General features: G+C 38.4%; 1 protein-coding gene across 2 annotated transcripts in view; it reads left to right on the forward strand.

Moving 5' to 3' along the window:
• MEIS2 (Meis homeobox 2) overlaps window positions 1-27,048 on the forward strand; it is a 230,917-nt gene that overhangs the window by 140,835 nt on the left and 63,034 nt on the right. For both annotated transcript variants that reach the window (XM_003418646.4, XM_003418648.3), the window contains exon 9: window positions 20,082-20,158. In XM_003418646.4, coding sequence (XP_003418694.1) covers window positions 20,082-20,158 — 77 coding nt within the window. The remainder of the gene's footprint in view (window positions 1-20,081; window positions 20,159-27,048) is intronic.

A 27,048-nucleotide genomic window follows, 5' to 3' on the forward strand; every position in this document is an offset into this window, starting at 1 on the left:
AATTGCTTCAAAGTAGTAATCAAGGAAGCTTGATCTTGAAGGATGGTACATGGATCAGAATAGGCTAAGTTATATTGTTTCAATATATAGCACCAAAATCTCAGTGGCTTAATACGACAAGAGTTTATTTCTTGGGCACAGAAAGCCTGTTAGGAGTTAAGGTGACTCTGCCAGGGAACTGTCTGTCCTCCATGTGCAAGCTGAGCATTTAAGGTTCTTTGGGGCACTTCCATCTCAACAACTACTCCCATGATTGCAGCAGTGAGAGAGATGGCTGGAGGAGTTCATACCAGCAAGTAAGTTCTTCAGCCTCCAAATAACACACATCCCCTCAGTTATGGTCCACTGTGCCTAGAACCAGTCACATGGGCCTGCCCAACTCATGGAGGGAAGAAGTTCAGAGGGCCTGGGAAACATAGTCATTTCTGTGTATAGAAAGGGAAGGAGAGCCAGAAGTAATGGTGCCGACTTGAAACATCTACCAGATAAGAAGTGTTTTGATGGTAATGATGTAAAAGTAAAAATGGGGAAAGAAGCTAGTGTAGTCTTCCTGTTGCTGTGGAGTCAGTTCTGACTCATAGCAACCCTAAAGGACAGCGTAGAAAAGCCCCATAGGTTTTCCAAGGCTATAATCTCTAAGGAAGCAGACTGCTACATCTTTCTGCCATGCTTAACCACCGTGCCACTGTGGCTCCTTCCCAGTGTAGTTAGGGTAGGATTTTGTATTTGTTTTGCAGAGTAATAAAAAAAAAAAAATAGTGGTATATAAATTGGGAAAGTTATGTTGGGACACATTATGAAAGTCCTTAGATTTCAGGTCAAGAATGTGTTTCATGGGCGACTTGGAAGAGTCGTGCAAGTTTGGGAAAGGGTATGAATGGGTCACGTGGTGTCTTGTGTATTTGCTGGTGGTGGTTATTGGGGCCGGATTTTAGTTAGATTTAGAGGCATGAAGATATTAAAGATTTTATTCCAAATAGCTAAGTATGAGTTAACACCCAGATTCCGGAGTCCCTGGGGAAAACGAAAAGGATAGGGTACTAATTCATGTCCCCACTAGGCACTCCCATGGTGAAAATTCTCTGTACGCCCTCTCTCACCTTATTTAACCAAAATAGCTTCAAATAGCCCATCATTTTTAAGACGCTGTAACAGAAAATTAAATAAAACACCTAATAACCACAGATCACAGTAAACATTTGTATTTAGAAACATTGATAATATTCATGAGCGCTTAAAATGTGCTCAGATATTTGTTAGGTGTCAGCTATGTTTGAATGACAGGAATGATGCGGAAAACTCCAGCTAGGTGAAGAAGCACTGGGAATGGCAAATGATTCTGATTTAAGACCATATTTACCCAATATGAATAAATAAATAGCTACTCTTTATTAGGTATTTAATTACCATGTGCCAGAAACTATGTTAGCGTTTTAAAATCCTTTAACCTGACTCACAAGGTCCAGGATGGTCCAGCCCCTGTCTGTTTCTCCAGCCCCCATCCTTCCACTCAGCCCCTCTCACTCTGTGGTAGGACTCTAGTCTCCTTGTTTTTCCTCAAGTACTCCCGCCGTGTACCCAGCTTTCTGACTTCACTCAGGCGTCTGCTAAATGCCACCTTCTCAAGATGCCTTTCATGTGTGTGGAGCCTCTTGGGCACATGCAGCCTGGGTGGTGCAAACAGTTAACGCACTTGGCTGCTCACCAAAAGGTTGGAGGTTCGAATCCACCCAGAGGTGCCTCATAAGAAAGGCCTGGTGATCTACTTCCAAAAAAATCAGCGATTAAAAACCCTGTGGAGCACAGTTGTACTGGGATACACATGGGGTCACCATCAGTCGGAGTCAGTGTGACGGCAACTGGTTTGCGCTACCCTATATAAGAAAGCAGCATCCCCAGGCACTTTCTCTTCATAGAACTTACCACTCCGGACAGATTATGTGTATTTTTTGTCACCTACATCCTTCTGTTAGCCTCCAAGTTCCGTGAAGTCAAGGATTTGTCTCTTCTGTTTATTGCTGTATCTCCAGTGCCTGTAACACTGCCTGGCACTCGGTTATGACTTGTTCAATTAATAACAGATTTATTTAAACCTATGAGGTAAAAAAAATGTTTTTCTCTATGAGGTAAAAAAAAAAAGAGGTAGGTACCATTAATTTTCCTAGGGTGACTTGGCAGCTTCTTCAGAGTTTCACAGTTAGTAATCCATGGAGTCAAGATTAAAAGTCAGGACTATCTGGTCCTGGTAGCTCCGTAGACACATCCAGACACCCTGAGGGACCGAATTGCTGGGCTGAGGGCTGTGAAGGCCATGATCTCGGGGAACATCTACCTCGGCTGGTGTAACATAGTTTATAAAGAGTATGTTCTACACCCTACTTTGGTGAGTAACGTCTGGGGTCTTAAAAGCCTGTGAGCGGCCACCTAGGATACTCCACTGGTCTCACCCCTTTGGAAGGAAGGAAGAATGAGGAAAACTAAAGATACAGGGCCAAGATTGGTCCAGAGGACTAATGGACCATATCTACCACGGCCTCCACCAGTCTGAGTCTGGTAAAACGAGGTGGTGCCTGGCTACCACCACTGACAGCTCTGACAGGGATCACAATAGAGGGTCCTGGACAGAGCTGGAGAACAATGTAGAACAAAATTCTAACTGAAAAAGAAAGACCAGACTTGCTGGCCTGACAGAGGCTGGAGAAACCCTGAGAGTGTGGTCCCCAGGTACCCTTTCAGCTCGGTAATAAGGTCACTCCTGAGGTTTACCCTTCAGCCAAAGATTGAACAGGCCTGTGGAACAAAACAAGACTAAAGGGGTGCACCAGCCCTGGGGCAGGGACTGGAAGGCAGGAGGGAACAGGAAAGCTGGTAATAGGGAACCCAGGGTTGAGAAGGGAGAGTGTTGCTATGTCACGGGGTTGTTAACCAATGTCATAGAATAGTGTGTACACGATTTGGTGAGAAACGTGTTTTTTCTGTAAACCTTCATCTAAAGTACAATTGAAAAAAAAAATGGGGATAGCAATGATAGGTGCTAAGGTGGGGGGAAAAAATAAGTCAGGACTGCCTGATTCAAGAGCTCAAGCGTTTAACCACAGTACCCTTCTGGTGATCATATACTTAAAAAAAAAAATTTTTTTATTTTATTTTATTTTTAGATCATGGTAATTGAAAGTTGTGGTAAAAATTATTCCTTAAGAATCCAGACATTAAATATGTATACTTAAACTATTCCTCTGACCTTAATATGTATTTATTGAAAACACGATAAATATATCTATATGTATTGGAAAGTGAACTGACCCTCCCCCACCCCCCGCAAAAAAAAAAAAAAAGGTGTCTCGTGGAGCTAGCAGAGGGTGATCTGGAAGGATGAATTTGCTCACTTGGGCCAAATGTTCTCTCCTGCGGAGTGGGCTGCTTCCCAAGGAATTAGCCCCTCTCAAAATGAATTATTAACCCCAGCGTCCTGGCCAAATTCCCACTTGGAAAGCCTAGGAGCCGTTCAAAACTTGGAATCTATTGAAATTAGCCTGGCTTGATTGCAGTCTCTGCATTAATTGTGATATAATAGAGTTTCTCCAGAGAGTTGAGCATATATTATTCTAATTTGTATAGGCTGGCTTTGTCTCTTAAATTTTTTTTAGTTTCTTCTTCCTCTCATGAGATATGGCCTGAATTTCTTTATAGGGTTTTTTTTTGTTTTGTTTTTTGGTTTTTTTCCTTTTCTCCCATGAATAACTGTGGGTTTCTTTTTCCTGGAGCTCGCCAGACCTTTTTCTCACTTGAATGACTAGTGAGTCTCTGGTCATTATCACAGTGTGTTGCAGATATTAAGCACAGAAGCTCCCAGACCCCCAGTTCTCTTGTGCACACATGGCCTGGATTATGAACAAACCAACCATACCAAACCTGCTGCCATGGAGTCGATTCTGACTTATGCAACCCTATAGGACGGAGTAGAACTGTCCTATAGGGTTTCCAAGGAGCGGCTGGTGGATTCGAACTGTTGACCTTTTGGTTAGCAGCTGAGCTCTTACCCACAAGGTTCACTGAATGAATTTTTTCTAATTGTTTATTTGAAGGTCCCTGCCCTCCGGCAACTTACATTCTAGTGGGAGGCACATATATGTTTTAAAATTTGAATTATCTGACATAATAGTGAAATTATTTTGGACTCCTGTACACATCCTGGAAACCCTGGTGGCATAGTGGTAACAAGCTATGGCTGCTGACCAAAAGGTTGGCAGTTTGAATCTACCAGGCACTCCTTGGAAACTCTACGGGGCAGTTCTACTGTGTCCTATAGGGTCACTATGAGTTGGAATCAACTCGATGGCAACAGGTTTTTTTTTTTTTTTTTTTTTTAGTATACACATCCTGAGTCTCTGGGTGGCATAAACAGTTAAGCACCCAACTAATAGCTGAAAAGTTGGTGGTTCGAACACACCCAGAGGTGCCTCGAAAGACAGGCCTGGCAGTCTACTTCTGAAAGGTCAGAGCCTTGAAAACGCCATGGAGCAGTTCTGTCTGCACACATGGGGTCACTGTGAGTTGGGATGGACTCGTCAACAACTATCAACAACAACATAGTCATCCTAAAAGTATGGCTATTAATTTCTTCACTCAATTTTGCTGTATATTATAGGCCCTTTGCCTTGTCCATGAGCAGGCACTATAAGGTCGCGTGCATTCTGGAATGACAGAGAGGTATGAGTTTGGTTAAATAACTGAATCAGTTTTCACTGGTAAAATTAAAATGGGTACCTCAGAAATCCATTGTGCTACGTGATTTTGATGACAACCAGGACCTCATGTAATTAATCACATCTTACACCATTATATGAGTCTTTCGTTCTATAAAGTTGAGCTCTCTTGCCTTGAGTTGGTATAATTAAATCTTCAGTGTCACGTTTTCATCCTAAGCTTTTTCTCTAATCGACGTAAACAATAAGAATGAAGATTTTTGTAAAAGGCAAAAAAGTATTCCAGGGAAATAATTGGCATCATAAACTTTCAGCATAGGCAAAGAAATTGAGAACTCAAAGCTTAAGTCTTCCAATTTAATTCTGTCTGGATCACAAACAAGCGATAAGTCACTTAGGCTTCCTGCATTCAGCTCTTTACATTTTTTTAAGTGAGATGAGACAGTGGATATGAGCCATGTGCACTTAGAACTTCAGCAGCTAATATTAGAAAAAATGCCTTGAAAATGACAGATGGAAAGAGCTATAAATGCAACTACTAATGGATTTATGGGCTCCATCTCTATCCTTCCAAACTATTTCTACCGGTGTTTTCCAAAAAATTTCCCAGGGCTCCACCTGAAGTGTGACCTGATAGCACCATAGCACATGTGTTTCCTGAGTTGGCTGAGTGTTTCCAAAATGTATCGACACTTTAAATTCAAATGTTTATCCACTAGGGTATTAAATCATGGAAAGTGTTACTGCCTTCGTGTGACTGTCATATACTTTTGCCTAGATTGTTGTTATAAGTTCTGTGGGGCTTTCTACAGGTTGTTTTCCCCCTATATCTTAGTCAAGAGTCCTGGTGGCACAGTGGTTAAGAGCTCGGCTGCTAACCAAAAGGTCAGAAGTTCGAATCTACCAGCCGCTCTTTGGAAACTCTATGGGGCAGTTCTACTCTGTAGGGTCACTATGAGCCGGAATCAACTTGACAGCAACAGGTTTATATCTTAGTCAATATGGGCCCAGAAATATATATAATTCCTTGTAGAAAGAAACAGTTCATATTTTCAATAGCGTATGTAAATTGACAGACAGTATGCTTTTAAATCCATAACATGTAGAAACTTCCCACCCCCTTGCCGTTAGCCTCCTCCCAACTAGATAGTTCTGACTACTAGTGTGAGGAGGTAAAAGCCTACAAATGGCTATTTTTCCTGCTTCCCTTGTGCACTTGAAATAAGACACTCCATGTTTCGGTCTCAGGTCAGGCATTGAAAAATATGTTTATTCATTTATTCATTCATTTACCAAATATTTATTGAGCTCATACTCTCCCCTAGGCACTTTTCTAGAAGCTGGGCATACAGCAATGAACAAAACACAGAAGTGAAAATCCAAGTGCGTATTAAAGAAGCCATCAGGAAGCTTCACGTGACTTTTCTTATAAACATCTAGATTGGTTCATAACGAAATTAGAAGAACGTTAGTCCACCGGGGGTGTTAATTGTTTTGCAAAAACGTTTTGTATCTTATAAAAAGGACTCTAGCAAAGAGCAAACTCCCTTAGTAATTCAACTCGCAATATTTCAGTTTGCATTTACTTATGTGAAGCACCGTCCAAGTGAAGCCCTCTTGCTGGCAGGTTTTATACTTACTATGTTCAAGAAATTAAAGAAAACAGTGTCCCCAGAGAGTGATTCTAGGCTTTATAGCATCTTCAGCATTGCCATTCACTTAAAGGGAAAATGTGTTCAGGAACTTTAAGAAGAAGGGGCCGGGGGGGATGAGTGTAACTAGTTAAATACCAGAATTCCAACTTAAATTTCTGACTCTACATTGCTGCAGGTACCTGCCTGATTAAATACCTAGCACAGAACCGGGCACATAGCATCTACCCATCAGTGTGTGTTGTAACATTGTGCAGATACTACCATGATAAAATGTACTTAGGTTTATTCCTTCCTTGTCATAGACCATTTCAAAATTAGAAGAAGATGAAGAATTTATAAAGTAGTGGATTATACATTTCTGCCTGAATTTCCTGTTTGTCTTGTACACTGTGTGGAAATTTTGCAAGTTCAAAAACCTGAACTCAAGAAGTTCTTCCTTTAGATTCTGCCAGGTCTGACTGGATACTAAATGGATACTGATTGCCAGCTGGAACTGTCCATAGGAGGAGAGTTTGTATATATAGTTTCCTCCAACATCCTAGATCTAATCCAAGTCATGATCTTATTGGGGAATCGGAGTTGTGAGTTGGATGGTGATTTTTATCCATGCTTCTGACTTCTTTGAGATAGTTTTTGGTTCCTCCTGTTTACCTTTTTTTAAAAACTGACCTTTCTCACTTCTTCTTAAAAAAAGAAGAATTCTCACTTAGAGGAAGCATAATCAATACTTTCATGGTACATAAAATAGTATACATACATAGAATACATAGTATACATAGAAGATAGTATCTCAGATTTACTTAGTGATTTTCAGCTAGAGTCTAAAGGGCATTTCTGGCTTATTTCTTGCCATGTGGCAATCCTTTCGTGTTTTGCTAACTTCCTGGAGAACTAAACCCACTCAGCTTATGTTGCATGAGGGTACATTTCCAATTACTCAAATAGTAGTACTTAAATTATTGAAATATTTAAGTAATGTATATGATTCAGTCAGTAACACGTAAATAGCCCAGATAACTTCAGACTTCATAATGCCTTGTTTTATTTGAAAAAAAAAATTATTTTTTTCATGGTCAACTGATCAACTCTGCTCTAAAACAGTAATGTGCTTAGCATTATGTAGCAATATGGATCAAACTTAAGTTCCTACACTAAGGATAGATACCAGGTATCAGAAATGCCAGAAGGTCCTACCCATTTTACACAAAAGTTGCAGGCGATACCCAAAATACTTAACAGTCACCAGGGGTCCCTCCAGTTTCCGTCAGACCATTAAATCTGGTCTTTTAACTAGAATTTGAGGTCTGCATCCCACTGCTCTCCTGCTCCATCAGGGATTCTCTGTTGTGCTCCCTATCATGGCAGTCACCGGTTGTAGCTGGGCACCATCTAGTTCTTCTGGTCTCAGACTGATGTAGTCTCTGATTTATGTGGCCCTTTCTGACTCTTGGGCTCGTAATCACCTTGTGTCTTTGATATTCTTCATGCATGCTCAATTAATCAGAGCAGGTGCTGGCCATCCCAGCTTCTATCAGTTAAATTCAGCTATATTAAAAGTCTGTCTTTTTTAAATTTCTTTTTTCTTTTTTGTAGAGATGGCCATTTTCAGTGCTTTTAAAATGCTTGCAAAACACGTTTCATGCAAAAGATAGAATCATTCGTTTCTAAGAATGTATAGAGATAGTACCAATTTCTAATAGAAAAATCAGGAGAAATAAGAGGCAACTATTGCTTTCTATGGAAACCCTGATGGCATAGTAATTAAGAGCTATGGCTGCTAACCCAGAAGTCAGCAGTTCAAATCCACCAGGCGCTCCTTGGAAACCATATGAGGCAGTTCTACTCTGTCCTATAGAGTTGGAATCGACTCGACAACAATGGGTTTTTGCTTTTTGTTTTTTTTTTGCTTTCTGGAGCCCTGGTGGTGCAGTGATTAAGAGCTCAGCTGCTAACCAAAAGGTTGGCAGTTCAAATCCAGCAGCCATTCCTTGGAAACCCTATGGGCAGTTTTACCCTGTCTATAAGGGTCGATTATGAGTCAGAATCGACTTGTCAGCAATGGGTAAAAAAATTGCTTTCTATAAAATCTTACTGCTTACTGGATTAAAAAAAACATGGCCAGTGCAGTAGCTTCACATATCTGTAGTTTGAATATGAACCTCACTTTTCCTCTTTCTTTTGTTCAAGTTGATAAGCAGATGCAAACATAGTTGAGATGAAATTCAAAGACCTCATTCTGTCAATTTGGCTCCTCAAACTAAGAGGGGCCTTTTGTCTGTTTTCCGCTTTGCTCTCCAAATTAGGAAAAAAAAAAAAAAAGGTCACATGCTAAAATCTGTGTCAGATATACACATATACCCCATTTTAATTTTTATGTCAATATTGCCTATCTTACTCTATAACTTCAAATTTATTTGGAGTTACTAAGCATAGCATTCAATTGTGGCGGTTCAAGGGGACAGACTATCAAGCGATTTGATATTTTAATATTTAATCATTTCCGTTTTGAATGATTTGAATGTTTAGACTTTGAATGCCCATGAAGATAAGTTTTCTGTTTATTTGTTTGTTGGGTTGATTATGACATGGATAAGATAGATTATGCTCTTATATTTAATTACCAGTAGAAATATATTCATAAGTATGTCGAGAAGACATTTTGAAGGTGTTCTGCTTACTGGTGATTTGTTTAGGTCTAAATACAAGCTGGACTCTCACACATTGATTTTTTTTAAATCTGCTGAGAAATGCTCTGTATTTAAGGTGTTCATGTATTCTAGGGCTCAGGTAAAAGAGTAATGGGGCCTGTGTAAGCACAAAGATAGATAAATGTGGGGCAGTACCTTGCTCTGTCTCTATCTTGATTTAGTTAACTTTCACTACACAGGCTGCTTTAAAAAAGGGAAGGAAAAACAAATTGATAAGATAAAGCAGGGGGACTTCCAAAATAAATACTGCTAACTGACCTTTTTTTTCTTCGGATGGCCCAGTTAAGGGGTTTCTTCTTAAAGTATCAGCTGGTTGCTTTATTAACTAGCTCTGTGCACCGCCAAAGATACGGGTATTATCTTTAACTTCCCTTGTCATATTTTGTGGACTAACTGGATCATGATGCTTCTCACATATTTTTTAAAATCAAATTCAAAAGTGTTTTGGGAATATGGGGCTATAATTAAACAGAAAATGGTCACGTTTTTGAGCCCTTTATTTTAGAGGTGTGCTTGTAAGTATATAATTGTATCCAAGGCTAATTTTTATACAGAAAGAGCTCTGTATATATTAGAAAAAAAGAATTGGAACCTTTGAACCAACTCCCTAATGCTGGTGTTTTTTACATCTTAGAGTTTTTATTTTGGTGAACTTTAGGAGTTGTGTTTTTCATCACAGCCACTTTGACTGCAACGTTCTCCATACTATGGTGCAAGAAATGGATGGTTACTTACTGTCTTTTTCTAACCACTGAGGTCCATCTCAACAAGTCATTAGTTTACAGCAACTTCCTCCTTATTTTTATGACTTTTCAATTTATCATTAACCCCGTTCTCTTATCCTGTGCTTTGAGATGAGCAAAGAAGATAATATCCACAACATGTCCATTGCTTGCTCTACAGATAATAACCTTTTTGAAAAAACGATAACCCTCGGTTTCTTTTAAACAACCCCTTCCTCTTTAAGTCCATGTTATCTTCCTCTTGTCAAATTGGACTTTCTGTGCCTTCTTAAGGTAAATCAGACTAAATTAGTTAAAGCATGGGCCGTGCAAATGAAACTGGACTAAACATTCTGGAATTGTTTATTATAGCTCATAATCTTGCTTGGTAATTCCTTCATAGTTACCCCCAATTTTTTTCACTGAGACTTTTTTTATGTTATTAGAGAAATGTTGTAATGGACTAAACGCTAATCCTCATTTCCTTCTAATTCACTTCATATGGCCCTGTGTCTGGACCTGTTAAATAGGATTGTTGTCATAAGATTAGATACAAGTATCTCAGTTGTCTAGACATTATATAACTCTTCTACCACATACTTAAGATCCTTGTTTTAAAGCAACCCCTTAGCTTTTCTATTTTTCAGAGGTCCCTGAGTCGTGCAGTTTTCGCTTAGCTGTTAACTGAAAGGTTGGTGGTTTGAACTCCCCCCCACCCCGTGATACTGTGAAAGAAAGGCCTGGTAATCTGCTTGCATAAAGATTACAGTCAAGAAAGTCCATAAGGAGTTTAGTTCTACTCTCTAACATATGGGGTCACCATGAGTTAGAATTGACTCAACAGCAATGGGTTTGGTTTGGGGTTTTTGGTTTTTGGAACTTTTTTGGCTTTTGTGTCAAGAACTAATTAAATATTAATAATGAAAAGCCCCATGCTTTTTTTTTTTTTACCCTACAGCTTCTTAGTGTCACCATCTGGATTTGTGAGTTTCTCCTCAGCCCTGTACACATACAAAATATTATTCTTGTTTTAAATAAGAGCTGATTTTTGCTATTTCAAGTTTGATGTGGATAAGAGATTAGTATGACCTTCACCTTTGAGTATCTCCCTTTTTACATCTTCTTTCTCATGTTGCTACCAAGTTTTCGCCTTAACCAGCTTCTCTTTAATTTCAAAATGATATTTTTGAGGATGCAAAGAATTAATCTGTTTGCGTTTTCAAACTTGGTTAGTTTAGCACACATTTAATGGACAGCTCTTACAGGGACAGCTCTTCCTTCCAGAATCCAGGTACAGAACTGGATTCTGGAAATGTGAGCAGTCAGTTTCTGCTCTCAAGAAGCAGACAGCCTATTAGGGGAGAGAGACATATCAGCAAGTGTTTGCAATGCAGGGTAACAAAAGAGGAAAATAGAGGGTGGCCTGGAAACACGGAGGTTATGGATTATTATTAAGTAATTTACAGAGTAAAATCTAGACATTGCTATTCATAATTCCTGGGTGTTCCAAATAAGATGTGTTCTTTGAGACTGTGTAAGTGTGAAATTTCTTCTCTCTGAGGAAATCAGGGACACCTTAAAGGCAGAGGAGGCCAACTAAGCTTTGGCAGGCCACTTTGCCTCAGTTGCCACGGTTTCCTTAGGTACAAAATGAGAAGTTTGAATTAGATGGCCTCTGATGTCCTTTTGAGTTCCAAATTTTGGAGTCTGTAAGTTTTTCTTTTGCAGTTCACTGAAAAATCTAAATAGCCTAAACCTGCTTTGAAATCTGTTTCAACAAATGACCCATAAAATAAATAAGCACAAAATTCAATTTTTTGGAAAAGTGGTCTGGCTGTAGAGCTGAGTGGCCCCATAAAATATTAATTTGATCATAGTGTGGAAATGTGAAATGATTGTTAAATGAGTCAAGGCCTTATTTGTGGCTTTTGGCTCATTTAGTAAGATTCCTCATTAGCCATGTACGAAGGAAGACATGCATGGCCAAGCAGCTCATGGGAGCATCCTAACAAATGTTAAATAAAAATTATCTTTCTCTAGACTTAGGAATATATTTCTATTACTTTCAAAATAAGACTGTGGTGACCTTTTAAAGGTTTAGTCAATGGCAAAATAATTTTACATTCATTGTGATTAAATATCTGAATTTTATCTGCAAAGCGTTTTCTAATATGAGTTTTCCATACCTTTTTGGAAGTTTAGAAGTGGAATGAGTGTGGATGGTATCCGAGTATCACTGAATTCCATCAATCCTGTCCATATAAACTCCCTTCAACTATTAAAATATGTATTTGTAATGCTTCTCCTTGCAGATGCAAAATGTGTTTCTTCTTAGTCCTAAGACACTTTTTTCTTTTCAGTCATTAACTTTGGCATCTTAAAATTCCTTCTCGATTTTTCTACTTTATCTATATCTTGATAATAATAAATTTAATAACGATTCTTAAAATCTCAATGTGATAACCCATCAGGCTCATTCCGTATTCCTTCAGCTTATCTACCAGAGAGTGTGCTTTCTCTTTGCTCGTCTTAATGAGGCCTTCCCACCGAGGCTCTAAGTATCAAACAAATGTGTTAATCTCTTAGGATCTGACTATTATTAAAATTTCTCAAACCTTTTCTGAATTTTAAAGGATGTGATCATTATAGCTCAATCTGTTTACTTCCATGTAAGCTCAAATGGAAATGAATCTTCCTGAAGTAGCCACATTGTCTTCCTCCCAAATATACATCTGGCATTAAAAAAAAAAAAAAAAAAAAAACTACTAATTTGAATCTGAGATCTGCGTTTCCATGACACCAAACATCTGGATGAAAAGTGAAAAATTCAGTAGATGTTTTCAAATATCCAAATATTGTGTCGATAAAACAGTTAAATGGCTGTCTGAATCTTTCCATTTTTATCTGGGTATTTATGCATCATATACTTGACACAACCAGTCCTTTCTATCATAAAACAGTATCAATTCCAGAAATGATGCATTCACTAGCAAGTAAGTATTGAGCACCTATTACGTAGAAAATACTGTGCTAAAGTGCTATGGAGAGTCCAAGGTTAAATGAGTCATAAATTCTACCCTGAAACAATTTGCAGTCCTGTGAAGGATATAACATGAGGGCCAAACCATAAAAGCCAAACCGGTTGCTGTCGAGTTGATTCAGACTCATAGCCACCCCACAGAACAAGTAGAACTGCCCCCATAGAGTTTCCAAGGAGCAGCTCGTGGATTTGAACTGCCAACTTTTTGGTTAGCAGCCGAACACCTAACCACAAGGCCACCAGGGCTCTAAAACATGGGGGCACACTTGTATGAAAGACAAGGGAGGAAGAGAGAAAGCACTGTAGAAGTTGAGACGAAAGCAACCACTTCTGGCTGAGGAGAGTTTTCCACTGCATCCAATGTTTGGACTGGCCTGAAGGTTGACTAGGGCCTGGATATGCCAAATGCCTGGATATGCCAAAATCACGGAAATAGAAAGGAAAGTTATGGTCATACACCACTCGAAATATAGTCTTCTCCAGCATCTGAGTAAGGAAACTTTACTAAAGTCAAATAACCCTGAGTTAGCCACATGTTTACAGTAACTCTTGTATCATTTTGTATTAGCAGAGTCTTTGTTTTCACTAAGGTTTTTGAGTCTTAAGTATATTTTTCAGGTATTTTGATTAGTAAGTTTATATTCATCTCCCTTAAGAGTTTCAGCTTTATGCAAGAAACAGTGAAATTTACTTTCTATATAACCATCCAAATTCTACCTTGTACTTTGCTTTTCTAATTTAGATACAGAATTTTCAGTTTTATATACATTGCATGCATGCTTAAACACCTGTTTACCAAGTTGTATGGTTTTTTAAAAAAAATCTATTTGGATCATGGAACCCTGGTGGCATACTGGTTAAAAGCTACATACAGCTGCTAACCAAAAGATCAGCAGTTTGAATCCACCAGCTGCTCCTTAGAAACCCTATGGGACAATTCTACTCTATCTGATAGGGTCACTATGAGTCAGAATTGACTTGACAGCAATGGGTTGGGTATTAGGATCACAACTCTGAGAAACTTTCTCATTTTAATCCCAAATCCTCAAGGTTTTTGCCATCTTAAACCAGTCTGTAGGTATAGACTAAAACAGAATAATTCCTTTTTTTGCTTCTCCTTTTCCTTCTTCCTTCACCTCTTCCTCCTCATCTATTTTCTTCTTTTCTTTTTTGAACAAAGAATAATCATTTTCAGATGATGGTGAAAAGGGAATAAACTGAGAAAATTCCAGATAATCTAGATCGTGCCATATGTATTAGTCAGGACTAATTTATTAACCAATGACTAAATTATTGACTCAAGTGACTGAAACATTAGAGTGGCTAGTTTTAGGTAAAGCTGGATCCAGGTGCAGATTTCAGGAATCCATTCTCTATATCTCTTTGGCTCTGCCTTTATCTGCATGAGCATCATTTTTAATCAGGCTTTCCCCCATTTGGTAGCAACAATGGCCATCAGCAATGAGGCACATATTCTCCCAACTTAGCAACCCCAGTGAAAAGAGGACACCTTTGACTGGCAGGCCCATAATTGACTCCATTAACCTAACTTGAGTTCCATGTTTGACTCAACCGGCATGATTAACTATGTTGACTGGCTAGGCTTGGTTCATTTAGCCACTCTGAGCACATCCCTAAAGTAAAATCAGGCACATTACTAAAAGAAAGGGGAAACGGTCCTTCAGTGAAAAGTATTAATGCTGGAGTAGAAAGGTACTCCACTAAAAGTCAGGAGACCAGAAGGTTACGGCTCTTACCACAAACTTTTTATATGACTTGGGGTATGTTACTTAAGCCTTGTGGGCCTTGGTTTCCTCATCTACATAAATTAGGTCCCAAATCTAATATTTTGTGGTTCTGACCCTAAGATCTAAAGATAAGACACATAGAAAATGCAGGAATTTAAACAGAGTAACAGAAAGCAAGAGATACATCATGTTTCATGTAGAAGTGCTTTAGGTAGGAACAGAAGTTAGCTTGGCAATAGCATAGCAAAGAGTTTCTACTACATTTTGATGTCGTGGTTAGAAGCTCAGCTGCTTACAAGACCACCTGAGAGGGGTGTGTGTGTGTAATGAGAGAGAAAGACAGTGAGATTTAGAATTAACCATCATAATCTGTATTATAATCTCAATAGATATTTCATATCCCATGTGTAGCTTTTTCTAGGAAAAAAAAAAAAAAAGCCTTGGAATTAGTTGGAAGGATCCTGGTGGCTATCTAACATAACCTCTTCATTTTATCAGTACAGCATCTGTGTCCTAGGCACAGTCTTATTCTAGGTGACATAACCACTGACAAAGCTTAAATGAGAATTTATCTCTATTTTTTTTTTCACTCTTTCAACAAATACTTAGAAGCACTGGCTGAGGAGGGGAGAAATAAAGAAGCTTAAAAACCAAAGTCTTTAGCTTCACGAAGCTTATGCTTAGTAGAGATGTCTAAGACAATGGCATATGACATGACAATTAAATGTTAAAAATTATAAAGACCCAGTAAATTGCTATGGGAGTTCAGTATAAAGGAGGTTATCTCCAACAATAAGCATGGGATGAGTTTCTTGCTTTGTTTTTAAAAATTCTTGAAAAGTATATGTTCTATTCATAGCATACAAATTCTTGTTTACATTTGTATCCAGCTCCGAAAGTGTAGTTCTAGAGTGATAACTTATGTCTGCCCAGTGTGGTTTTATTGTCCACCTTAGGGAAATTCCTCAGATGGTTTCATATATGAGTGGCATCATTAAAATCAAGTTCATTTGAATTAACTCTATAAAACATACGGTATTTTGGAGGGGCATGGGGAAAAGGAAGCAGTCATCATAATGACCAATTTCCAAGTATGCATTCAAACTAACCAAAAAAGTCACTTGACCGTTTGTCTTAGTGGTTGTATTACTTCATCATAGAAATAATTGGACAAATTGCACGTTGTTCATTCTTCAAAGAGCTCATCTAGTGAACCTTATGGGCCAGCAAGTGGGTCAAAGCTGTAGAGTAAGAAGGTAATTTAAAAGACAGACTTGATCCTAGACATGTCCTGCTCTTAAAAGCATTCAGTGAGTCACCACAACACAACAGAATAGCTAACATATAAAAAAGTTAAATCACTACAATTTTTAAAAATATGAAGTGTATAAATTACTTACAATTGCAATAAATTAATTACAATTTTTAAATTGACATTGGATTAAAAAATTTGTATGAAGTGGTACACATGAAGACAAAATAGAAGTATACAAACAAAAATAAAAAGCCTCCACCCTATACCCTAAACATGAACCATTATCCAGGGTGTATTTTTCTTAAAAAAAAAAAAAAAAAATTTTTTTTTTACAAGCATAGATATGTATATATTTAATCTCAATCGTTCCTTCCTTCCTTCTTTTCTTTCTTTTTTTCCAAAAAAAATTGGGTAATACATATTGTCCTGAAGCTTTCTCTTTTCACTCAAAAATATATGAGGCTGATCTTTATATGAGAACATTACATTTTATTTAACTATGATCCAGTTAATAGGCATCTGGTTATTTCTAATTTTTTAGCCTTCTAAATACTACTTTTTAAGTGATCGTGTACTTCTAATTCATGAGGTGAATTTAAGTATCACTTGAAGCATCTTAAAATCTCGGTATAAATTTGTTCAACACAGAATAATGTTCCTGATAACTTGGTTCAATTTTGAACACCATTGGAGAGTAATTAATCACAAAAGAAGATTATCATAGGTGGTTTCACCAACAAAACTGTTCCAGTGATGTATTTTAAGGATATTGTAGTTCTATTTCCATGTACTCGAGAAACCAGATTTACTCCCAAAGAGGGAAAAAAAGGGGGTGGGACTAACTAAGGTCACTGTCTTAAATAATGATAATATCTTACTTCCAAGTGTGTCATTACAAGAAAGGCAATTAAAAAATATTTTCTGTCTACTCTGAGTCATGAGCCATACGTATTAACTTTTTAAACAGTTGTCAATTAATATTCAAAGTAAGAGGACTTTTGTGATCCACTGCTATTTAACTTACTACAGTGGCTTTAGAATTATTCCCGGATGTGAAAAATTTTGACCTGTGCTGGTTCTCTCTTGATGAAGGAAACCATCATCATCGCTATTAGGTTACAATGCATGTTCTTAGGAGTAAGCTGAACCACCTCTGGGCCACTGGACCAGTGTGGGTTGGCCCCCAACAGTGAACAGACTAAACTATAGCTTTAGTCCAGGAATATGGAAACTGACAACAAATTATTGCTTGTGGTCTACTTCCAGTTTTCAAGTGCAAACATACCAAAGTTTATTTTAAATTTGGGCCAGTCAGACATTTAGTAATATACATCAAAGAAGAAGTGAGGGCTTCCCATGTTTATTATTTCAATATGATGTCTGTTCTAATAAAGCAGAAGAATGCATATGATACACCATGTAGTAGGAATTCTCTAGTTCCACAGTTTGGCCTTAAATATATACATATATTTGTAAATTAATCCAAAACACATTGCCGTGGTTCCAGTTCCTCTGAAAGCTGATTGTTTTCCATCCCTTTTTTAATTTTAGAAATATGGTGGCTGACTGCCAGAACACTTTCAGATAAACAGTCCACTCTGTCTATAAAAGGGGCATAGAATCACGAAGGTTCGAAAACCACAGAACGTTATTTAAATAAGTTAAAGTTATTGTGGGCTTCCCTACTTATATATATATATATGTATAAAAAACAGCCATCTGTGTAAGGTGAATTTTGCTAAGATCCCAATTTTTTTAATGATGGTGGATAGAATTTGCAACTGCTTTTTTCATAGTGAAAGTACAGCTCAGGAGTTCCCAGGATAAAATGTGTTTTGTATGTACTTCTGTGGTCATTTGGTTAAATTTCTAATAAAACCCTGGAAAGAATTCTTGTTATTCCATCAGAATTTACAATCAAAGTGAAAGGAATTGGCTCGGGTGTGAGATCACCTTTCTACTCTTCTACTTCCTTAACAACACTCTAAACCTTCATTTTATCTCAGCCTCTCTTTCTTGCTCTCTCTCTTACACACACTCACACTCAATACAAACATGCACCAGACAACCCATACTTTGTCAGGACTGTCTTGACCAAACACATCCCAACAGTGAGCAAGGTTAAACATCCAAAAAGAATTGAAAACAATCTAGAATGAAACAACACACTTGAATACATTACCAGTGTAGCTCTCTATACCCTTGCGAGGTATCCTTATTTTCATTTTAATTTTTGCTGTTTGTAGAATTTGTCCTTATTGAGCAAATAACCTATAAACTTAGCTTTCAAAATCTTAGAGAGGCAATAAGTCAAAAGGGGCTACTCTCTTGAATCTGGCAGAAAAATACCAGGAGAAGAAGGATTTTTTTCTCCCTCCATCATTTTCCCTCAACCAGTGTTTTCAGTCAATTAAAATTTGTACTCTAGGCCTTTTCCAGTTTGAAGCCACCCCAGCGTCTGTGATGAGCAATACTTCTTGTTTGGGCAGTCATTCATTATCTCCATTACCAAAAGGAGAATAGAGGACAATTACATTGTTTGGACGAATCAGAGTGTTAGGAGGAATATTTGTCTTGGTGGCCGAGTGCAGCACCTGACAGGCAGCGATTGATGGCCAGGAATGGGTGTGAGTGGCCCAAGCAGCCTCATAGGATGCAAATTACTGACTGTGGATTCCAATTTATCCTGTTCATTTTTCTTGCCCGTGCTGAAGACCATTAGTGGTTTTTGAAGCAGTGAAGGGGTCATTACTAATGTGGGCAGGCTCGAAGCAGGAGGCGGGAGGAGGGGAAAAGCCTTCTGTAATTACACAGCTTTCAGGAACAGGCTGGAGGCCCTAGCCAAAAAAGTGTCAACACCTCGCAATCAGAAAAATTTATTTTCATTTTATGCTTAACCCATATTAACTCAACATTATCATCTTTCTTTGTTAACATTTGCAGAATATTAAAAGCCTGGCTTCTATATTAATACAAATCTAGTTAACCCCTTTTGCTATACAGGGGGTTTTGTTTAACCTAATGGCATTTGGGTTTGCTAATAAGCCTTTGCACACATTTTGGATAATGTGTGCTATTATAGAAGATAAAATACCTGAAGAATAAAATCTTAGATGATTGAAAAATATTCACTCTCTCAAACACTGGAATGATTAGAATGTTTGAATGGAGGACTTTGTTGTTGCTGATGTCACCCTGTAATAATGTTGATGGGAAATATTTATTATTGAAGCCTGTCTAGTGTTGGAATGACTTTGACGTGATGGATAAAAGTTTACTTTTTTTGTTTAAGAAAACCAGTGAATTTAGAGCCAGGACTTATTTAACAGATCTGTTTAATAACGATATAATGTAGATGGCACTGGGGGGTTGGGTAGTATCTCTTAAAGTTGATGTACAATTCTGAAATAACAATCCTTGGTTTCAGAATGAGAGAAGGATGTGGGCTGAACATGGGAGAACTGTTCATTGTAAATGTTGGTGAATTGTGTCGGGAAGTAAAGAATTAAAAAACACTAAAACCTATGGCTTCATTCTCTTACTGCCATACGGCGAGGTAAAAAGTAAAATTTCTGTATGAAGCATTGTATGTAATTGACTCCTTCTGACGTACAGTCATTGTGTGTGACCCTGTTAACCTAGAGCAGTAACCAGGAAAAGTGAAAGAACCTTCCACTGTCCCATAAAGGAGTCAGCAGAAATGCATTGTCAGTAAACTACGTTGTAATTGAATTGGTTGCCATGGTTTCCAAGAATACTCATGATTATATCCTGTCTCACTCTCCAAACTTTTACTGTCAATAACCTCATATTAACTAGGAAATACTGATTACACTGAGCCATATCACGAAGATAACATAGAATAAAGGCTTTCCATAGGTTTCCTAGGAAGCAAATTAAAATGGGCCTGAAACTCGTACCCTTAGTGTAACTGAAGCAGATAACCAAAAATTCTGATGTCATCACAAAAGGGCTTTACGTCCCAGGCTGATTAAAGAAACCGAATAACTTAAACACCTCGCTTTTTACCCCTGGCTCTCTAAAGTCTGGCAGGAATATGGGGGCTGCTAATACAGGTTTCTGGATTCTTGTCCCTGCCCACATTTCTCTGCACCTTATAAAAAAGCTGCGATTAGGAAAATCAAGCCATAGAGTAGAGAAATCACAAACAGTGGTTTCGTTCTTAGAAGTACGTGACTCTTGCTTAACTTCTGATGCATCTTTTAAAACATTTGTGTTTTCATTAGCATCCGTACCCTTCCGAAGAGCAGAAGAAACAGTTAGCGCAAGACACAGGACTTACAATTCTCCAAGTAAACAACTGGTGAGTGACCAACAATCCATGTCTTTCTCCCATGGCTAAAATGAGATTTCTAAATAACTGTTTGCTTTTTCTGTTTCTGCAACAAATGAAATTGAGGAGGATAACTTCTGTGTTTTCTACCTTGAGGTGCGAAAGTAGTGTTTAGGGAGAGAAAAAGGTAACCTAGGTAAATGGTTTTTGTAAGATTTATTCCTTTCCCTCTTTCCCTTGTCCCCTTTCTTTGCTGTGCTTCTCTGTCTCTCTCGCCACCTCGCTTTTCTCATTTCTGGGGCTTTAAAATTCTCAAATGGAACCACAGATTCTCTTCATGTCATTCCTGTTGAAAAGTGTTACCCACTCTGTGTTTCTTGCACAGTCCCCCTTGTGCGGAGTTACCCATTCTGGAAGGGTTTCTTTTGTCTAGGCTTTGAGTGGCAATGTAGATACAGGCTTTTTCATTTCTCGTAATGGAAATTTATTTACCCTAATTTTTTTTTTTAACACAGGAAGAAAGGTTTTCCCGTTTTTAGCTTTGTGATTTGGCAGATTATTCCCTTGGTGGCGTATGGACCATCTCTCCTTTGTACATGGCTTAGAGGGTAACTGAGGAAAAGGAGGGGGCAGAGGATTAAATAAAATGATCACAGTGGCCAAGAAATGATATAGGAATTACTTATCAAAATACTGGCCCAGGTTTTATCAGCGGCTTAATTTTGTTCAGTACATTCTTGGGGTGATGTTCAGATTAATTGAACTGACAGTTCTCTTTCAAAATTCAGGGAAAGTATTTGCACGGATTTCAGGCCTTATACAAACTTAATTACATGGAACTCCATTTTATCATTCTAATTCCATGTAGCAGAGGTTGTATTTACAAATGAGAAGTCTCTGCCTTTATTCGCAGCTTTCCTTAATATATTTATCAAAGCAGGTTCATTTACAAAGTGCTCTATCTGTGGGGTACAGGCAGGCAGACATTAACAAAGCTTTTAGGTTTATCAGGCTCGCTGCCTGATGAGCTACCCGAGGGTCAATTGATTTTGTGGTTCTGTGATTCATTTTTTTCTCATTTTTCTAGGATCACAATGAGAGACATGCTTGGAGAATTAGCCAGTTTGTCTGCCTTATCTGTCAGGCAATTTTTTTTTTTCCCAGGGAAGTCAAGCTACTTAAATTGGCCACAGGAACTGCCGTTATCTGACTTTAATGCACCCTATAGTGTGGATAGCATTTCAATTACACCAGTAACCAAAGCTTAGCTGCAGCCTTTTCATGCCCAGTGCTGTACAGAAAGTGATGTGCCTACCTACAGAAGCAGAAAATTGAGTTGCCTTGCTTCTGTCAGGGTGATTAATGCAGAAATAAACTGCCAACCTGAAAAGAAAGGCAGAAAGAAAGGATAGACAATACAGACTTGAATTCACTTTAATTTTCTTCTACAGATTGGAACTATGTACATTTAAAGATACCCTTTAGACCAAAAACTTGAAATAAAGGCTATAATCTCCAGAGGGGGACATGTATGTGATTATGCATTGATAGGTGCCTTATAGAACATATACAAGCGTTGATGTTCTCATTTATGTTCGAGCACAGGTTATCAGTGGTCTAAACAATAATAAAATAATAAATTCTGTGCTAACTATGGGAGATGTATTTGCCCTTCATGTTATTTTATAAGATCCTGGTTACCAGACTGAGCTGTCTCATTACACAATGGTCCTTGATGCAGTTAATGGTGCTTTCCAACCGTAATCTTTTTTAGTAAATTTTGGGCAAGCTGAGGGAGGTTTTGATGAGATTTTTTTAAAGAGAAATGAAATATTTCTACATTGATATTTGGCACTGACATTTGAGGTCCCTCTTTTTGTAAGTCTTGTTCCGTACCATCCATTTCCTGTCTTTCTTGATGTGGTCGGTCATTAGGCTTGAAGAGTAAAGAATTTTTAGTATCTAAAAACTAGCGTTTCTCACAATCAGACATCTGGTTACAACCTGGAAAGGGCACCTCTATTTTCTAAATTTCGTTGAGCCCCAAGGCATGTATGAAGAGTTCCATTGGTGTGATACTTTAAATGCCTTGTTTCTCTATTATTTGGGCTATATTTGCAACAGAATGCCAAGAGTTAGGATGTGACAGTCTATTGGACAATAGACTTTCCATAATATGGCGTAAACGTTGACACCTAGGTCTCTACAAAATAATTCCATCCTTCTAATTTTCACACTTCCTTCTGAAGAAAAGGAGCCCTGTTGGTGCAGTGGTTAAAGTGCTCGGCTGCTAACCGAAAGGCCAGCAGTTTGAACCCACCAGCTGCTCCACAGAAGAAAGATCTGCTTCTGTAAACATCACAGCCTTGGAAACTCTATGGGGCAGCTCTACCCTGTCCTACAGGGTCGCTATGAATTGGAATCGACTCAGTGCCCATGGGTTTGGTTTGGTTTGGTTTTTGGTCTTCTGAAAAATCCTATCATCCTGCCCTCAGGTCCAATTCTTAGTTAATGGTTACTGTAACTTTGATAATAACGTGTGACTCATGAGAATCGTACAGCAAATACCTCTAAAAGACTACCAACAATTTAATATAGTCACCGAGTTTCTCGGAGCTTCAGAAAGAAATTTAAGAAAGCATCAGCTACTTTAGTACCTTTTACAACTGTCCAATGTCTTGATGAAGACAGAAAGCTATCCAACCCAGTTTCCAAAGGCCTCATAGTCATTGTCCTTAAGTACAAAGTAATGACCAAGAGAGATGACAAGGATGGACTATAACCTATTTCTCTGAGTCCTGAAAGCTCTTAGCCAAAACGGAAGGGGGATCAAAGAGGAGTTCCTAAACCTTGTTCATTCAGCTCTACTAGGAAAATGATACCCACTGCTCTAGTTTAGACCAGGAATTTAAAACTGTGTGCTGCAAGGTTGTTCCACAAAGACTCTGAGTAGTATAGAAAGCATAAAAATCAGAAAATCATGGAAGACTTACTGTTCCGGCTCTGCTTCTCACTTACTTCTTAAAATAGAAAGGCCACGTAAGGTCAGGGTAAACAGCACTGTAAAGTAACATCTATAGTAATAAGCAATAGAACATGGTTCCACGCACTTGATGATAGCAATAAGCGATAAAAACAGACCTGTTAAGATCAGTCGGTAGTTATGAACTTTAGAACAAATAAGCGAAGAGGAAGTTTAGGAGATAATTAAGAGAATTAAAGATGTGTTTTATCTTTGTGGCTGATGTTAGAAATAATGGGCTTTTTCAATGTGTTTACAGTAGGGAGTACACAAAAAATGATGATACAACCCAATCAAAATGTGATTTCAGGAAAGGAGTGGAGTTTATGCCACTCAGTCATATTTTTTTCTCTCCAGTTAAATCTCAGAAGGCCATAAATAATCAATGGCCTCATGAAGACTTTTTTTTTTTTTTAAGGATGATAACCAGAACCCTAATATATACACTTCACTGGTTAGTTGGTCGGGAATCACGTCAGCTGAAAAACAACCAAAGTGCACGCATTAGGAGAGAAGAAGAGCAAAGAACCAAATATCCTCAACCTGAGTACTCTCCTCCTAATGGAGAAGTAATTTTTTTTTTTTTACTGGTTTTAATGGAGAAGTGAATACGGTGTAATTTTTAACTGAATATTGATTAAAGCTCTAAGCATAAAATATAGCATCATGAGTAAAAAAATTCAGACTTGGGAGCCAGGCTCTGTGGCGCTAAAATTCTGATTCCACAATCTGTTAGATGTTTGACCTTCGGCAGCAAACTGCTTAACCTCCTTAAGCTTTAGTCCCCTCATCTGTGAAATGGGTATAATAGTCACATATATCTCATATGATTGTGAGAGTTAGGTGAAATACCACAGGTTAAGTGCTCAGCATACTGTGGGCACACACAATGAATCATAGCTATTGTTAAAATAGTTTAAAATGCGTACATAATTGTAAAAACCAGAGAAAAACATGGTGACTTTGTACGATGATATAAGTCATTAAATAACTAACAAATTGGAATGGTGATGTCGTCCAGGGGGAATTAGGCATATTTAAGGGAAATAAACCTTTAGTGCAGACAACTTACTACGCATAGCTTCTATGTTAAACAAAGATAGACTTTCGTAGCTTCTTAGATAATCTTTTTCTGTAGTTCTCTGATGCCAGGGAGGTAAGATTAGGGAGCCCTAGGAGGTAAGTGACTTCAAATAGCTGAGAAGTTTAGACGTTTTCAAGGAAAGTTTGGGTATTAACATTCTGGTATTTTCTCAGGAAACATGCTTACATTGACAAAAGAAAAAAAATTATTTTCTTAATGAGAAAGTTCTTAGGTGAATAATTTGTTGGGATACAGTCATACATCCTTGATGGTGGTAATCATTAAAGTATGGCAAAACCTTGTCAATTAGAATCCCTTAAACTAAAAATCCAAGGAGTAAAATTCTAAGAGATTTTCATGTTCTCATGTAACTTGGTCCAGTGCTATATAATTAATATTAATTTTTTAAGTTCGTATTTCCAGATCAATTTTAAAGGAAGAAAAAGACTTTTAAAAGGTCCTATGTCACTGCAGTAATTGTAGTTTACCTATCCACCAACAAAATCCACAGGGTGGTCTGTTGACCGAATACAGGTATACTAGGAATAAAGGACTTACTTTCTTGATAGAAGGCTGTCTTCAGGGTCCCAAATAAAAAAAAATATGTAACTTCGATTTCAAAGAACTTTCCAGTTGAAGGTGGTTCAGAAGGTTTCTTTGTGTAACAGATAAAATGTCCTTGTTCAGTCTGTCAAACCCAAGATATTAAATATCTGTGTCCTTTTGCCCCACCTTCCTAGAATGGTCTTACCACAATCTTCCCAACTTTAACAGCTTTAATAATGGGATATCGCTGTTTAGAACTTCCTTGTGTTTTACCTATTTCATTTTGGCAGCACCGACCAATTTTTCCAGAATGTATGGGAGCCTGTTTAATTAGGACTAAAGGACGGTGCAGAGAGAAAGGTGGTATCTTGCAAATCAGTTTCCCTTTCTACTCTGTTCCCTGTCCTTTAGGAAGGCTCATTAACTATCCAGGTGACTTGGTTTTCTTACGTGTGAAATGGAATGATGCTGAGACCAAACGAGAATTTGTGTGTGGAAATACAATGTAGGTTCAAAGTGCCCTGAAAAGAAAAGATCGTATTTTCTTAGAAGAACTTCCCAGCCCTGATTAAAATATGGACAGGAACAGAGTGGTAGCCTAAGGAAAGCAATCATTTTCCTCAGGATTCCATCAGCCCAGAGAGGTTTGGGTGTCCCATGCTTTCCATTGCTGTGTACACTTGAAGGGCAGTAATTGTTGTAGGTGGACTTGGAGAAAGGAGGTCAATTTTGGTCCCTGTGTCAGCGAAATCTTCCCACCCAACTTCCAGCCTAATTAGCAGGAGGTAGGGTGAGTGGTAAAAGAGGGTCCACTTGTTTACAGCAGAGAAAAGTCATTTTCAAAGGTGTGTGTATTGTCATTCCGCTGCAAGGAAAGCAGCCACAGGAAATTCATTGTAATATTAGGACATCAAGAGTAAGCAGGGAATTGAGGGGTATGATTTTGTAGTAAACATATGGAATAATTGGTCAGTGGTGCAAGAAATCTAAATGAGGTACAGAGACAGCTGAACACTTTCATCTCAGGAGAGAAAGGATTGAAGGATGGACTGATAAACCAGGGAGGTGGGGTTGAGATAAACCTAAAGGGAACAAGCCTGCTGGACTAAATATCCTCTCTCTGCTCAGCAGTTTTCACTGCTGCCATTTGTTAAACACATAGCTGGCGTCTTCAGTGATTATTTCCAAGTAACATCTATGTTTCTGAATAAAAATCTATTTGAATCTCAAGTCAGATTTGCCAGGTGCCAGATTCATTGTCAGCATTCAATGTGCTGAAGCTGCCGATGCTGAGGAAATGAATACAAAGAAGGGTGCTTTTGAACTCCAGTTTGGTGTGCTTGAGGTGAAAAATCCTTCCCTTTCAGATTGCCTCCTATGCCAGAAAAATCAGTGGCCCCTGGAAGGAGGCAGAGATGCCAACTAGCCCCATGAGGTCTTTTGCTAACTCAGAGCGTTTTCTTACCACCAGTCATTCATAAGGTGAAAGAACTAAGTTTGTGTTAGCAGGAGGGTTTGTAAGTCTCTTTCCATCTCTACCACAAGTTCAAGTCATACTGTCTCCACGGTCATACTAGCTTTTCTTGGCATTCACAATTATCTCTGAGAAGGAAACCGAGAGATGGTAGGAAGAGAGATGAAAAGGAAAACACACATGATTGATCTTTAACCAGAGGGATTGCCCTGAAATGTAAATGGATTTCATTTTGTTCTGCCTACAGCAAATGTAACCAGGGCTGACCGGGGCACACTGGCACATGGCACACCAGTTTTGAATCAGAGGAAGCGTTACCAGGTTCTCTTATTTCACTCCCTGCAGCAGATTCATGAGATTCCCACACCGATCTGAAAATTGAAGATACTTCGCGTACCTAGGCAACAGTGCTTCCGATCCATTGCTGTGCCACATGAGCTTTTTGTAGATACCTTCTCTCCTGTAGAGGTGGGGGTACCATTTCCAGAAATTGAGATTCAGCCCAAATTTGGGCAAGTAGCTCAGGCTCAGCAAAAGCCTTTTAAAAGTGGTAAACAAAGGGAGTAGAGGGGAAATAAAGGAAGGGGATGCCAGCGAGGGGGCTCAAAAGGGAGGTTTGCTGCAATCCTTTACATTCAATTATACCAGCTCCTTTGTGCTTTTCCCTTTCGCTCTGCAAAGAAAGAACGAAATATGGTTTTCATCGCAAGCTGGCAGCATTATCTCAGGATGCATATTTCTTTGCTGGGTTGGAATGCCAATAAGGGGAGAAGGAAAGTTCCTCGTTTAAAGGA

This window comes from Loxodonta africana, chromosome 10, assembly GCF_030014295.1.
Source record: "Loxodonta africana isolate mLoxAfr1 chromosome 10, mLoxAfr1.hap2, whole genome shotgun sequence".
Lineage (NCBI taxonomy): Eukaryota > Metazoa > Chordata > Mammalia > Proboscidea > Elephantidae > Loxodonta > Loxodonta africana.